The 16,131-nt window shown below is 41.0% G+C and overlaps 2 protein-coding genes across 3 annotated transcripts in view; one reads left to right on the forward strand and one right to left on the reverse strand.

Annotated features, from left to right (window-relative positions):
* Nucleotides 1-238: 238 nt before the first annotated feature.
* On the reverse strand, nucleotides 239-4,779 carry rabl3 (RAB, member of RAS oncogene family-like 3). 2 transcript variants are annotated; one of them, XM_046333940.1, is made up of 8 exons: nucleotides 4,667-4,779; nucleotides 4,223-4,308; nucleotides 3,869-3,998; nucleotides 3,659-3,773; nucleotides 3,354-3,504; nucleotides 3,027-3,098; nucleotides 1,533-1,571; nucleotides 239-1,419 (listed from the first exon to the last, which is right to left on the reverse strand). In XM_046333940.1, exons 1-8 carry the CDS (start codon nucleotides 4,710-4,712, stop codon nucleotides 1,363-1,365), a joined length of 696 nt encoding a protein of 231 aa, XP_046189896.1. In that variant the 5' UTR covers nucleotides 4,713-4,779; the 3' UTR covers nucleotides 239-1,362. The 2 variants fall into 2 exon arrangements, with proteins under 2 accessions (XP_046189896.1, XP_046189823.1); XM_046333867.1 differs by having other exon boundaries at nucleotides 4,217-4,308.
* Nucleotides 4,780-4,897: 118 nt separating this feature from the next.
* Nucleotides 4,898-16,131, forward strand: part of gtf2e1 (general transcription factor IIE, polypeptide 1, alpha) — a 43,046-nt gene continuing 31,812 nt past the window's right edge. The window contains exons 1-2 of the mRNA XM_046361698.1: nucleotides 4,898-5,014; nucleotides 5,478-6,125. Coding sequence (XP_046217654.1) covers nucleotides 5,678-6,125 — 448 coding nt within the window. The 5' untranslated portion in view covers nucleotides 4,898-5,014; nucleotides 5,478-5,677. The remainder of the gene's footprint in view (nucleotides 5,015-5,477; nucleotides 6,126-16,131) is intronic.

The raw sequence follows: 16,131 nt of genomic DNA on the forward strand, positions 1-16,131 counted from the left end.
AATTGAAACACATCCTTACTATGTCATAATATGGGTAATCCTGAATGAATCGTGAATGAGTGAGAAAGGTAGATGCACAAATACCAGAAACCCAAGACACGCTAACCAAAGACTTTCTCGCTCATCATTACTCAGGGTTCATCCAGGACTATCCGTAATCATGTTAGCATCCACATTAATGTATAAGTGTTTAGAAACATTATATTCTTATTTACAATAATTGACTCAAATGACAATACATGATTCACCATTAATTTCTATTAGGCACAAAAATAATCTTAAACAATCCAAACAAACAGCAAATGCATCCCAAAAATTGATAGAGTCACACACTTGATGTAGTCATTGCGTGCTATGAATATGGGACCAAATACTACACTTTTTACTACCTTAATACACAAGTGAATTTGTCCCAATGACTTTTGGTTCCCTAAAATGGAGGGACAGTCGAAAAAGTGCTATAATATCTAAAAGGTTCACCCAATATGGATGAAAATACCCTCAAATTGAAGCTGACAGTCTGGACTTTAACCTCAGTCATTGTATCCTTTTCACATCCAAAGTACTGGAGTAGAGCCAAAACAAGTGTCACCGTCCCAATAACTATGGAGCTCACTGTATATGCCAATGAGGAATGAGGGGGGCGATTAGGTGGCCATGATGGAAATGGGGTCAGGTTGAGAATTTAGCCAGGACAATGGGGTTAAGACCCCTACTCTAGCAATAAGTGCCAAGTGGGTTGACCACAGTATTATAGGTCCACTGCAAGCAGTTTCTTTCAATTATTTCTGGGTAACAAATGTGATTGTTTGAAATTGGCAACCTCTTGGAACAGTAGCTTTTCTAGTAGGACAATATCCATTAGGCCAGGGAACAGCATTCCACACGTTGCCTTCTCCTGTACTATACACACAAACATAAAGGACAGGGCAAAGTGCGGAATACTGTCCTCTAGCCTAATGGATATGGCTGTTACTGTGGCAGAGGTTAAGAAGCCATTTCTCAATCAAGAATTGTGCTAGGACTGTCTGGGAGTGGTCTGAGTGGGGAGGAGAAAACTAGCTATTATTGGCAGAGAGGTTTGGAGCGTTCTTACTGGTTTAACTAATGTATGTCACCAGGCCAAAACATCCCACCACAACAAGCTGAGATTTCACTCAGTGTTTTCAAACAGCTCTTACACTAAAAGGAAATTATCCTCAGTGTGAATTTTTTTTTTTAGATAAAACCCAGAAAATGCACATTTTTGACTGCACTGGGCCTTTAACAGAGATTTTTTTTAAAGAAAGAAAAAAAGACAAGACAAGGTTCACTTGTTGAGTGAGAGACTGCACTGAATCAGGTTGAAGCACTGTCCACCTCTCAGTCGTAGTGAACGCTTTTGAAGTTGAAGCGTTTCCTCTCTGTGAAACCTGTCATCTGGAGAGGAGGAGAGATGGTTTTGTTTCAGAGCTGATAAAGTAATGGTTTCAAAATGGGAAAAACCAAAGCAGTGTTTCATGTTCATTATGGATACATAGACCATCACTTACTTGACTAGGGTCTCTGGTGAAATATCTCTTCTCTACAACCTAAAATAAAAGACAAGTTAAGTTTTTGTACATGCTCATGCACTCTCGTATAGAAAGAACAGTATCCAGTGCCTTCGGAAAGTATTCAGACCCCTTGACTTTCCATATTATTAGGTTATAGCCTAATTCTAAAACTAAATTGTCCCCCCCCTCAATCTACACAGAATATCCCATAATGACAAAGCAAAAACAACAGAAATATCACATTTACATAACTATTCATACCATTTACTCAGTACTTTGTTTTAGCACCTTTGTGGTAGATATTAATGCCTCGAGTCTTCTAGGGTATGACGCTACAAGCTTGGCACACCTGTATTTGGGGAGTTTGTCCCATTTTTCTTTGCAGATCCTCTTAAGCTCTGTCAGGCTAGGTGGGGAGCGGAGCGTCGCTGCACAGCTACTTTCAGGTCTCTCCAGAGATGTTGTCCTGTCCTGTTGGAAGGTGAAACTTCGCCCTAGTCCTGAGTGCTCTGGAGCAGGTTTTCATCAAGGATTGTGTACTTAGATCCGGACTAGTCTCCCAGTCCCTGCATCTGAAAAACATCCCCACAGCGTGATGCTGCCATCACCATGCTTGACCGTAGAGATGGTGCCAGGTTTCCTCCAGACGGGATGCTTGGCATTCAGGCCAAAGAGTTCAATTTGGGTTTCATCAGACCAGAGAATCTTGTCTCTCATGGTCTGCGAGTCCTTTGTCATGTGCCTTTTACCGAGTGGCTTCCGTCTGGCCACTACCATAAAGGCCTGATTGTCCTTCTGGAAGGTTCTCCCATCTTCACAGAGGAACTCTGGAGCTCTGTCAGAGTGACCATTGGGTCACCTCCTTGACCAAGGCCCTTCTCCCCTGGTAGCTCAGTTTGGCCAGGCAGCCAGCTCTAAGAAGGGTCTTGGTGGTTCCAAACTTCTTCCTTTTAAGAATGATGGAGGACACGGTGTTCTTCGGGACCTTCAATGCTGCAGTCATTTTTGGTACCCTTCCCCAGATCTGTGCCTCGACACAATCCTGTCTCAGAGCGCTACGGAGAATTCCTTCAACCTCATGGCTCGATTTTATTATTTAGACAGGTGTTTGCCTTTCCAAATCATGTCCAATCAATTTAATTTACCACAGGTGGACTCCAATGTGATAGAAACATCTCAAGGATGATCAATGGAAACAGGATGCACCGGAGTTCAATTTGTCTCATAGCAAAGGGTCTGACTATTTATGTAAATAAGGTATCTGTTTTTTATTTGTTATAAATTTACAAAAATGTATAAAAACCTGTTTACTCTCATTACAGTCTATTGTGTGTAGATTGTTGAGGATTTTAATTCATTTAATCCATTTTAGAATAAGGCTGTAACGTAACAAAATGTGGAAAAAGTCAAGGGATCTGAATACTTTCTGAAGGCACTGTATTAAGGGGGTTAAAATATGTAAGAATAAGCATCCGCTTCTGAACATTTCACCTTGTCAAAGAATCTGCTCAACTTCACAGCGTTGGACGTGCCTGCAGCAAAGTATCTTTGGTTGGTGCAATCCTGTCATGAGAATCGAGGAAAAAACATGACCTAAACCCCAAGCCTCAAGGCACTACCTGTAGCCTATCCAATAGCTGTATTGAATAGGCTGTATTAATAACAATATTAATGATGTGTGCCTACTGCCCATACATTGGGCTTTTATTGTTAGCAAAAGCACATTGCTGCAGCAAATAAGGTTATTTTTGACCGAGTGATGGGTAGCTCAGAATCTATAGAGGCCTAGAAGGATAGTTGAGGTGAGGCTTCACCTACCAGGTTGATCTCCTCCGCGTTGAAGTCTTCAGACAGGAAAGCTGTCCTGGTGAGAACATCATTCCTCTTGTTCTCTGGGATCTGGTCAAACTTGGTGCCGATCAGGAGCAAAGGCACAGAGCTGTCAGCAAACTGTTCTCTGTCATAATCACTGGAAGTATTCAGGCAAGACATTCAAGATATGACTTAATTAGTATATACACTTTCTCCAAGTGCCTATGCAGGATAGCAACTTCTATTTAACGAGCTTTAAAATGTATTAAATTGAGGTAAGATATTTGATTCCAGCAGTAGAAGATACTTGCCCATTTGAGACGATTACCCCAGTTGGGGAGGAGTCTTTGTTCAAGGCTTCTAGGGACCAGCGATACAGATTCTGGGAGGATTTCTTGTTCGTTAGGTCGTGAACTAACACAATACCTGTAAGGATACAATTATGTGTCATTACAGATCTATACAGGTTATCATTTTTCTCATGTGGTGACTGACAGAGCCAGTCAGTGCTGCAGCTTTACCATTGACAGAGTTGTAGAAAACAGCTCTGGTGCTTTTCAGACTGCTGGTACTGCCCACAGAGCCGCCAACATCCCATAATTCAATGTAGTAAGTCTTCTCCTCTGGAGTGCCCTCCTTGTAGTCATGGACCTGTAAAACCAACTCTTAGAATAACCTTAGAATGGGACCGAGTCAATGTGACCTAGAATGTGACTGAGTCAATTAATGGACTAAAGTAACAAAGAAAAAAGCAACCAGAGTTGAGTTTGAGTTTATTCTTTACAGGGGACAGTGCACATTAATCAACATTTCAGTAAAAGTGCCAGTTTTAATCAGTTGGCTAATTTTATACCGCAGTCCTTTCCTACCCGTACATCCACGGAGCAGCCTACAGTCCATGATGGATTTCCCAACACTTGGTTCTGACACAGCAGATGCACGAGTGAAGACTTCCCAACACCTGTCATGACAAAATAATTAATTATAGCTAGTGAGACAAATCCAGTATTTTTTTCAAGCACATAGTTAAGTTCACTTCTCATATCTAGGTATATTTTTAAGTGCATCAAGGGAAGCCATCAGCAGAGATTAGAAAATAAGATTAGATTTAGAAGGTTTTCTAAATAACTACTATATGTAGTTAGCAAACATTAGCTATAGGTCTAGCTTAACCAGCTAACGTTAGTTGCCACGGATAGGGACAAGGGGGACATTAATGTTTTAGATAAGCATTCTATTTGACCAAACCATGTCGAAAGACAACATTTACAAAAGACAATACGATTAGTGAGACATAAATGAATAGGATATATACCAACCTGAATCACCCAAAACTAGCACCTTCACTCTGTCAAGAGACGCCATTTAATTTTTGTCCTGGAAGTAAACAGTCAAGTTCCAGCCCAATGAATAACACTTGTTCTCTGATTGGTGTAGGAGAACAGTTTCCATTTCTAACTATCCACATTTATAACAACAACATTGGAAATTGTGAACGTCAATCAAAATAGTGTTGCGTTGATTGGCTGTTAATGTACAGCATGACGTACAGCCAATCGGAATAGAAAACATTTATCCAGAGTTCCATGTCGAAAAAATGTAGAGAAAAGTACGAAGCAGATCATCCACAAGCTTCCAAGTTATTGCAAGAGAACACATGCAATTGAGTGAGTGTCGGATTTTCTGTATTTCATACATGTGTTGTAGTTAAGCTAGCTAGCTCGTTTATTCTCACAGAGATCAATTGTATTGCGCTAACCCGTGATGTAGCTAGCTGTAAACTGAGCTAGCTACTGTTAGCATAGTTGCTAGCTAGCCAGTTTGATTTCTATTCATTCCGTTTTCATTCGCGAGTATTAGCTAACAACAAAAAGTATCGTTTGCTAAATAATATTTTGGCTAACCATATAGGTTCTGCATTACAGCCGGTTCACCTCTCATTTAGATATGTTTGACTGTAACTGTTATGACTTACAAGCTAGCTCACCACATTGCCACCCCGTCCACGTTGGATGAACACATGTTCATGTTTTTAACGAAGAGTTCCTTAGTTATATAGTAATCCTACTGATGGATGGTGATGTCTAAGTTTCAATACCAGATTGTATAAACAGTGTTCCTTTGTTGCAGATCCCACCACAGAGAAGGACCCCCTTGACCCCTTGCTGGGGTTTCTCCCCCTCAAGATCCTCTCCTTTCTGCCTGAAGTTTACACACCCTCCTATCCAACCACCCACAGACACTTTTCAGGCTATCTATTGTAGCCTTTACTTATTCTGTAAGCCACTCTCTCTACCAGTCTGCTACCCCATAGGACATCCATATAGAAGATGTCAGAGCCAGAATTATTAACAGAGGTCCCTGCTTCACTGAAGCGCCTGGCCAAGCAGGTAGTGCGGGGCTTCTACGGGGTGGAGCATGCCCTGGCTCTGGATGTCCTTATCCGCAACCCCTGCGTCCGCGAGGAGGACATGCTGGAGCTGCTTAAGTTTGACCGAAAGCAGCTGCGCTCAGTGCTCAATACGCTCAAGGGCGATAAGTTCGTCAAGTGCCGCATGCGGGTGGAGACGGCTCCCGACGGCAAGACCACGCGTCACAACTACTACTTCATCAACTACCGCCTGCTGGTCAATGTGGTCAAGTACAAGCTGGATCACATGCGGCGGCGCATCGAGACGGATGAAAGGGACTCCACCAACCGGGCGTCGTTCCGATGCCCCTGCTGCTTCAGCACCTTCACTGACCTGGAGGCCAATCAACTGTTTGACCCCATGACAGGTGAGGAGAGAGAGGGTGGGGGGGGGGGGGATGATAGGGTTGAGTGAGGAGAGAAGGAAGTGTGAGAAAGAGGGAGAGTTTTGCAGAAGCATGAGACTTGTAGAGAGGCACTGGCGGACTTCCCATTAGGCAGAAGAGGCATTTGCCTCAGGCGTCACATCATCAATGGTCTGCATGAGCTAGGCATAATATATAAACCTGCAGAAAACTTTAGTGATGCACTGACATGACGTTTTTGGCTGATATCCGATGTTTTTCTTGCCCCCCCCCCAAAAAAAACGATACAGATAATCGATATTTAACATTTTTGTGGCCTTTTAAGCATTCTAGTACAGTTAACACAGACATGGACGCAGTGGTCTAAGACACTACAGTCCCTTGTTCGAATCCAGACTCTATCACATCTTGCTGTGATTGGGAGTCCCATAGGGCGGCGCACAATTGGCCCAGCGTCGTCTGGGTTTGAAGGCCGTCATTGTAAATAAGAATTTGTTCTTAACTGACTTGCCTAGTTAAATAAAGGTTACATACACACACACACACACACCACACTGACCCCAAAAATATTTTGTTGGCATTTACGTATGTCCCCATTACCAGTAAAACATAATTAAAACCTATTTATTTCACTTACTTGCTGTTTTGTTGTTAATTTCTTCAGTTTCATTCTCAACCTGGATTTCTATGGAAAGCCGTTTGGGTCTTTGCGTGTAAAAAAAGATACACTATTTGGCGTTCATACATTTAAAAAAAAATGTAGTTATTACATATTGATTACACGATCACTTGTATTTCATATGTCACAACGATTCATCGATACGTATGCTGTGATGCTGGTGAAGTTGTCTCGCACACCTACATTGCTGGTCATAAAAAAGGCTAGCTAGCTCATGGATGCAAACAATGTTCTTCCCCAAAAACATAGCAAAATGACAATCTGTTTCAAGAGCTGTAGTTAGCTAGCTAACCATATAGCTAGGTGTCATCCATCTAAACTAACCCTAATTTATAAGACTGTTCTTATTTCATTAATGGTGGTTGGACCCATCTATGTGAAGCTAGCCACAGTAGTGGACTTTGAAGTTGGTCTTCAAAATAAAAATATAGCATAATTCTAATGTTTGTATTCATTTGCATCATTGTAAATGACATACTTTTATTTTGAAGGCAAACCGCGAATTCCACTATTGTGCCTAATCCTTATTGTGGCTAGCTTCACAAAACATAACCCAGTTCGGTTGAGCCTCACTAGCATGAAGAAGGTAGCTGGCAGCTTTTAACGTTAGCTTTTGGCAACGGGGTTAAGTATCTGGCTAGTTATTTATTTTCATGAACTGAAGTTCAATTTCAATAGGCGAACAACAAGTGGCTACCTTGCTAATACTTACTCACAAGGACTCCATAATCAATCAATCAATCAATCAATAATGAAAATGACTACAGTTTCTACTAGTCAATGTTTTCAGGCTGGTTGTATTGCTGTTAGCTAGGTACCAAGCTAACGCTAGCTACCCCAGAAGTTGCGGTCGAACAAATTATGCTTTATTACCAACGCGTTATTGTCAGTGTTTGCTTGTTTGCAGTCTTTTTTGTACAACTTTGACAGTGCGACTATCTTTTTTGACACGCAAAGATCCAAACGGCGTTCCAGCGAGTTTATGTCATGAAGATATTAGCAGTGACGCTATTACTGTGTAACTCCGATAGGGCAACATCTGACAAACGGCGCACTTGGTAGTGTGTACCAGTGCTCGACCAGTCGGCGAAAGCCAACATCACCCACGACAGAGAACAGTTGATTGTCAAAGGCATTGAATTCCTTTATCTTGGCTTTAATGGATTTCTCATTTGAGTTGTCTCGCTGAAATTTCAAATGACTGCTCGACTTATTGACTGCCCGATCCACACAGCAGACATTGTGGGGCAGTTTAGGGATGCTGTGTTGCACGTGTATCACAACATTTTACCTGGCGTCATTACTTCATGTACCTACGTTAAATAGGTATGCACGTCTGCTTTGACATCGGCGTTAAACTAGACATCGGACCGATACCGATGTTGGCATTTTTAGCTAATATCGTCCGATTCCGATATGTTCACCGATATTATCGTGCATCCCTAGAAAACGTTATGCTGAAGTACTGAAATTCCCACAGAAGAATTGTTGTTTCTTAAAATATATAAATATATATTACACACAGTACCAGTCAAAAGTACCAGGGCTTTTCTTTATTTGTTCTACTTTCTACATTGTAGAATAATAGTCAAAACTGTGAAATAACATGTAGTAACCAAAAAAGTGTTTAACAAATCCAAATATATTTTATATTTGAGATTCTTCAAAGTAGCCACCCTTTGCCTTGATGAACGCTTTGACACACTCTTGAAATTCTCTCTACTAGCTTCATGAGGTACTCACCTTAAATGCATTTCAATGAACAGGTGTGCCTTGTTAAAAGTTAATTTCTGGAATTTATTTCAGCCAATCAGTTGTGTTGGGACAATGTAAGGGTGGTATACAGACGATAGCCCTATTTTTGTTAAAGACGAAGTCCATATTATGGCAAGAACAGTTCAAATAAGCAGAAAGAAACAATAGTCCATCGTTACTTTAAGACATGGTCAGTCGATCTGGAAAATTTCAGGAACCTTGAATGTTTCTTCAAGTGCAGTCGTAAAAACCATCAAATGCTATGATGAAACTGGTTCTCATGAGGACCGCCACAGGAATAGAAGACCCAGAGAATAAGTTAGTTACCAGCCCCAGAAATTGCAGCCCAAATAAATGCTTCAGAGTTCAAGTAACATACACATCTCAACATCAACTGTTCAGAGGGGACTGTGTGAATCAGGCCTTTGTGGTTGAATTGCTGCAAAGAAACCACTACTGAAGGACACCAATAAGAAGACTACTTGCTTAGGCCAAGAAACACGAGCAGTGGACATTAGACCGGTGGAAATCTGTCCTTCAGTCTGAGTCGAAATTTGAGATTTGATAGAGGTACTGGATTGCAGGAAGCCAGGCCCCAGTGATGTAATGAGCCGTATGGACTATTCTCTGTAGTAGAGGTCGACCGATTATGATTTTTCAACGCCGATACTGATTATTGGAGGGCCAAAGAAGCCGATACCGATTAATCGGCCAATTTCTTTTTAAATTAATTTTTTACTTGTAATTAATGACAATTACAACAATACTGAATGAACACTTATTTTAACTTAATATAATGCATAAATAAAATCAATTTCGCCTCAAATAAATAATGAAACACGTTCAATTTGGTTTAAATAATGTAAAAACAAAGTGTTGTAGAAGAAAGTAAAAGTACAATATGTGCCATGTAAGAAAGCTAACGTTTCAGTTCCTTGCTTAGAACATGAGAACATATGAAAGCTGGTGGTTCCTTTTAACAAGAGTATTCAATATTCCCAGGTAGGAAGTTTTAGGTTGAAGTTATTATAGGAATTATAGGACCATTTCTCTCTATACCAGTTGTATTTCATTAACCTTTGACTATTGGATGTTCTTATAGGCACTTTAGTATTGCCAGTGTAACAGTATAGCTTCTGTCCCTCTCCTCGTCCCTACCTGGGCTCGAAGCTGCGTTACCCATGCAGAGCAAGGAGAATAACCACTCCAATTCTCAGAGCGAGTGACGTTTGAAACGCTATTAGCGCACACTGTCGTGGAAATTTCCTCTATTTACCGAATCATGGGAGCAAACCACACACACAAGTCAGAGTTAGTTATAAAAGTCCATCTTTAATATTATGAGCTCTATCACAATCCTGTGACACAATCCAGATAAATTCAGTGTCTCTCAATGATTTCTCTGAGAGCCCCCTTACAATGCAACTGAGATCCTTTAATAGCAAAGAACACACATAGTCAGACAGCATAGACATAATTCATTGTTCAGCTTTGTCTCCTTTCTCAAACCCCAGAACCATAAACCAATCCTCCATATCAACAGGCATATATCAAATTGTCATTTAGATACAACCAACCCTAAATACAACCAATCCTGGACAAACTCACGGAGAGGAGAATGAGGCTATAGGTTAAGATAGAAACAACATTAGAGGGAGCATAGAATGATTCCAGACACTGCCACCCTCCTTTCCCCACTGGGGAAGGTAGGGAGTAAAAGATATGTTTACACATGATGACACTTTGACCGCTCCCCTTTCCGCGGCCCATGCAATTTAGTCTTGACATAGAACAGATAACTGCAACCTCGCCACAGTATTATACAAAAATACCATTCTGATTAGAAGTAACTTACACACATTTGATGAATATAAAACATCTTAAAATTGTTACCAACAAATTCTTTATCTTCCACGACAGCACCCCACTAACTAGCTAGCCATTTCACATTGGTTACACCAGCCTAATCTCGGGAGTTGATGGGCTTGAAGTCATAAACAGGGCAATGCTTGAAGCACAGAGAAGAGCTGCTGGCAAACGCACGAAAGTGCTGTTTGAATGAATGCTTACGAGCCTGCTGCTGCCTACCTTTGCTCAGTCAGACTGCTCTATCAAATCATAGACTTAATTATAACATATTAACACACAGAAATACGAGCGTTAGTTTCCGGATTCGACCATATTAATGACCTATCATCTCGAAAACAAGACGTTTATTCTTTCAGTGAAATACAGAACCGTTCTGTATTTTATCTAACGGGTGGGATCCATAAGTCTAAATATTGCTGTTACATTGCACAACCTTCAATGTTATGTCATAATTACGTAAGAGTCTGACAAATTAGTTCGCAATGAGCCAGGCTGCCCAAAGTGTTGCATATACCCTGACTCTGCGTGCAATGAACGCAAGAGAAGTGAAGCAAGAAAGGAATTTATGTTTAGGTACACAATGGACCAAGGACTTTCCTTTTTCGCGAATATGCACCGCATCGATTATATGCAACGCAGGACACGTTAGATAAACTATTAATATCATCAACCGTGTAGTTAACTAGTGATTATGATTGATTGGCCTTCCGGGTGGCGCAGTTCTTAAGGGTGCTGTACTGCAGTGCCAGCTGTGCCACCAGAGACTCTGGGTTCCGGGAGGTCCGTGGGGCGACGCACAATTGGCCTAATGTCGTCCGGGTTAGGGAGGGCTTGGCCGGTAGGGATATCCTTGTCTCATCGCACACCCGTGGTGGGCCGGGCGCAGTGCGCGCTAACCAAGGTTGCCAGGTGCACGGTGTTTCCTCCGACACATTGGTGTGGCTGGCTTCCAGGTTGGATGCGCGCTGTGTTAATAAACAGTGCGGCTTGGTTGGGTTGTATCGGGGACGCATGACTTTCAACCTTCGTCTCACCCGAGCCCGTACGGGAGTTGTAGCGATGAGACAAGATAGTAACTACTGACAATTGGATACCACAAAATTGGGGAGAAAACATATGGTTAAAAAAAAAAGATTCTAATTGATTATAAGATAAGTTTAATGCTAGCTAGCAACTTACCTTGGCTTACTGCATTCGCGTAACAGGCAGGCTCCTCGTGGAGTGCAATGAGGTGCAGGTGGTTAGAGCGTTGGGCTAGTTAACCGTAAGATTGAATCCCGAGCTGACAAGGTAAAAATCTGTCGTTCTGCCCCTGAACAAGGCACCCACCGTTCCGAGGCCGTCATTGAAAATAAGAATGTGTTCTTAACTGACTTGCCAAGTTAAATAAAGATTAAATAAAGGTGTTAACTTATTTTATTTTTTGAATCTGCCAAATCGTTTAAAAGAAAATACCCATTTCCAATTGTTCTGAACTTGAAATTAGCCCTAATTAATTGGCCATTCCGATTAATCGGTCGACCTCTACTCTGTAGTGCCTTGCGGTCGGAGGCCGAGCAGTTGCCGTACCAGGTGGTGGTACAGCTGCAAAACCTTTTGAGGATCTGAGGACCCATGCCAAATCTTTTCAGTCTCCTGAGGGGGAATAGGCTTTGTCGTGTTCGGTCCTCCTTTTCTTGTAGTCCACAATCATCTCCTTTTGTCTTGATCACATTGAGGGAGAGGTTGTTGTCCTCGCACCACACGGTCAGGTTTTTGACCACCTCCCTATTGGCTGTCTCATCGTTGGTCATCCCAGATGAGGGAAAAACACAGTTTCAATGCATAGTACATGTAATCGCCAGGTGTTACACAGGATTTAGCTAGTTAAAATGATGTGTAACTTGAGTGCTACTTACTTGTACTTAAAGTGTGCTTTATATAGATTCATTACCCATCCTGACAACCTAGCCCTCCTTTTAAAGCTTCTGGAAGTTTCACTTCATTTCAGTACCTTATTGTGAAATGAAACTTCCGGAAGCTTTAAAACGAGGTCCAGTTTGTCATGATGGGTAATGTACTATTTAAGCCCACATTTAGTTACAAGTAAGTACCCCTTAAGATATTCTTCATTTTAATGAGCCAAATCCTGTGTAACAACTAGTTATTACATTGTACTAGGCAACCATTACTTGTACTACGCTTTGAAATAGTGTATTTTTCCACATCTGGTATGCCACTCATATTAGATCCCAGTCAGTGAGGTTGATCTACAGATCTTCTTTTTTTTACCAGCTCAACCAAGTTAACCCAAATGGTACACTTTTTATTTTAGTTTGGGGGCCATTGCTAGCAACATCACTGAGTGGCGACATAGTTTGAACAGTGCACATTCGAGGGTAAGTAATTAGAGCCTATTTAGCATAGACACCCAGCATTATCCACGAGGGATCACAACCTTTTGTGACAGCTGTAACTGTATGCAGCTGAGTAGAAGCGAAACATTAAGTTGGTGAATTTAGTGGAAACATGCCCATTTGTAACCAGCGTGGTAACAAGCATTAATTGTTATACCTCTGTAATTACATACTTCAATTACGACCAGTTACATGTTGTTACAGTTAACTAAAATACTTGTTAGTGTAATCGCATGAACTTGCCATGAACTTCTCCAGGCTTTCCCGTATTAGGGATGCCTGGTTTTTGATGAGGCTAGCTTGGAGGGGGTTCTCACACTGGGCTCTGCCTGGGGCCTTCAAATTACTAAATCTGCCCCTGCAGAGAGGGGGTTGAGGAGAGGGGGAGATATTTTGGCAGTTATAGCTGCAATATGTAACCTTTTAGGCGATCTGACCAAATTCACATAGAAATACAGTGCCTTGCGAAAGTATTCGGCCCCTTTGAACTTTGCGACCTTTTGCCACATTTCAGGCTTCAAACATAAAGATATAAAACTGTATTTTTTGTGAAGAATCAACAACAAGTGGGACACAATCATGAAGTGGAACAACATTTATTGGATATTTCAAACTTTTTTAACAAATCAAAAACTGAAAAATTGGGCTTGCAAAATTATTCAGCCCCTTTACTTTCAGTGCAGCAAACTCTCTCCAGAAGTTCAGTGAGGATCTCTGAATGATCCAATGTTGACCTAAATGACTAATGATGATAAATACAATCCACCTGTGTAATCAAGTCTCTGTATAAATGCACCTGCACTGTGATAGTCTCAGAGGTCCGTTAAAAGTGCAGAGAGCATCATGGAGAACAAGGAACACACCAGGCAGGTCCGAGATACTGTTGTGAAGAAGTTTAAAGCCGGATTTTGATTCAAAAAGATTTCCCAAGCTTTAAACATCCCAAGGAGCACTGTGCAAGCGATAATATTGAAATGGAAGGAGTATCAGACCACTGCAAATCTACCAAGACCTGGCCGTCCCTCTAAGGTGCTCTGGTCAGATGAAACCAAAATTGAACTTTTTGGCAACAATGCAAAACGTTATGTTTGGCGTGAAAGCAACACAGCTCATCACCCTGAACACACCATCACCACTGTCAAACATGGTGGTGGCAGCATCATGGTTTGGGCCTGCTTTACTTCAGCAGGGACAGGGAAGATGGTTAAAATTGATGGCAAGATGGATGGAGCCAAATACAGGACCATTCTGGAAGAAAACCTGATGGAGTCTGCAAAAGACCTGAGACTGGGACAGAGATTTGTCTTCCAACAAGACAATGATCCAAAACATAAAGCAAAATCTACAATGGAATGGTTCAAAAATAAACATATCCAGGTGTTAGAATGGCCAAGTCAAAGTCCAAACCTGAATCCAATCGAGAATCTGAAAAGAACTGAAAACTGCTTTTCACAAATGCTCTCCATCCAACCTCACTGAGCTCGAGCTGTTTTGCAAGGAGGAATGGGGAAAAAATGTCAGTCTCTCGATGTGCAAAACTGATAGAGACATACCCCAAGCGACTTACAGCTGTAATCGCAGAAAAAGGTGGCCCTACAAAGTATTAACTTAAAGGGGCTGAATAATTTTGCACGCCCAATTTTTACGTTTTTGATTTGTTAAAAAAGTTTGAAATATCCAATAAATGTCGTTCCACTTCATGATTGTGTCCCACTTGTTGTTGATTCTTCACAAAAAAATACAGTTTTATATCTTTACGTTTGAAGCCTGAAATGTGGCAAAAGGTCGCAAAGTTCAAGGGGGCCGAATACTTTCGCAAGGCACTGTATCTGTCATTCTCATTGAAAGCAAGTCTATGTGGTATATCTGTTCTATGTGGTCTATTACTATACCTCGCAAAAACTACATTTAAGAAGGCATCTTTTGCTTTCATTTTTGTACACCAGCTTCAAACAGCTGAAATACAATAGTTTTGGTTAGATGGTACAATGATTCTCTACACTATACATGCTTGTTTTGTAACAAACTAAAAATAGGCAAACTATTAGATTTTTAGCAACCAGGAAATGGTGGAGCGCTTCATGCATAGTGCACCAACCTTCCAGGCTTTTCTTCTGCTGATCGGTGTATTCCATTGTCCCCGATATTCATTTTAGGGACATGTGGTCATTCATGGGTTCTTCCACTAGATGGCAGTAAATGCTAAACAAATGTGGATATTCTGGCTCCACGCTCAGTTTGCACTCCATGCACCACTGTCTGTCTGGGCCTTCTCTAGAGTTGGACCTCTACCCAGCATGTAATCCAGTATGTTCTTCTCAGGGTTCTAGACTAACTTCGAACTCTAACCCTTTTTCAGTTGATGACATCACTTTTTGGTGACCTGACCAAAATGTGCCTGCATTCCATACAGAACTAGGCTAATAATGTCTAGCCATCATTTAAATGTGATTTTTTTTTTTTTTTTTTTTTTTTTTTTCCCGGTCTGAGCAAGTATCCTATAGTCTATAATGACCTATCCTCCATACACAAATAATTAAATTTGAACTTGATAATATTATTTACATGGATTGTTTGGAGGGAAAAAATAAAACCTTTTGCGCAATGTCAAAAAGGAACGGGAAAGGGGTTGTTCGTGTTAGCTATGTTCTATAGTTGTAAGGACCTGTGATCTATCTTTTGGTAAATTCTGTTTTTCCAGGTTTCTTAGTTTATCTTCTTTTTTTCAGGTTTTCATGCTCAAAATCAAACTTTTAAAAATATATAGCTCAGTTGGTAGAGCATTTTAACGCCAGGGTAGTGGGTTCGATCCCCGGGACCACCCATACGTAGAATGTATGCACACATGACTGTAAGTCGCTTTGGATAAAAGCGTCTGCTAAATGGCATATATTATTATTATTATTATTATTTTTTTTATATAAAATAAATTGGATGTATGTACACAACAATTGTTAATCCATGTCAGTAGACCACTTTTGAGGCCTGGGAACAAAAACAACCAAAGAAAGAGAAGACAATATATGCGCGAGACTCATGCGCATATTTACATGGTTCTGCGCATGCTTCAGGTGATAGGAATCTGAACGCACTACCAGAGCTTTGAAAAGTTGAGGTGATTATACTTTCCTGTGGATATGTCTCACATTCCTACTGCCAAAAGGACCAACCGCAAGGACAACTGGTAAAGTATGTTAAAATCTCATTTTATTCAACCTTCTGGCTTGTAGAGGATACTTTCCTGATTTTAAACACTAATTTCTGCCCGATGTAGACTTCGTGTTTCGAGGCAAAGGAGAAGGCAACTCAA

This window comes from Oncorhynchus gorbuscha, linkage group LG01 (assembly GCF_021184085.1).
Source record: "Oncorhynchus gorbuscha isolate QuinsamMale2020 ecotype Even-year linkage group LG01, OgorEven_v1.0, whole genome shotgun sequence".
Taxonomy (NCBI): Eukaryota; Metazoa; Chordata; class Actinopteri; order Salmoniformes; family Salmonidae; genus Oncorhynchus; species Oncorhynchus gorbuscha.

Bases quoted from the DNA above. Each gene is read 5' to 3' on its own strand.
- rabl3 (XM_046333867.1), bottom strand. From the start codon at position 4,712: ATGGCGTCTCTTGACAGAGTGAAGGTGCTAGTTTTGGGTGATTCAG. The intron at 3,999-4,216 runs GTAGGAAAGGAC...TTGGTTTTACAG, and splicing joins GCTGCTCCGTGGATGTACGG to GTCCATGACTACAAGGAGGG. The intron at 3,505-3,658 runs GCAAGTATCTTC...GAATACTTCCAG, and splicing joins GGGGTAATCGTCTCAAATGG to TGATTATGACAGAGAACAGT.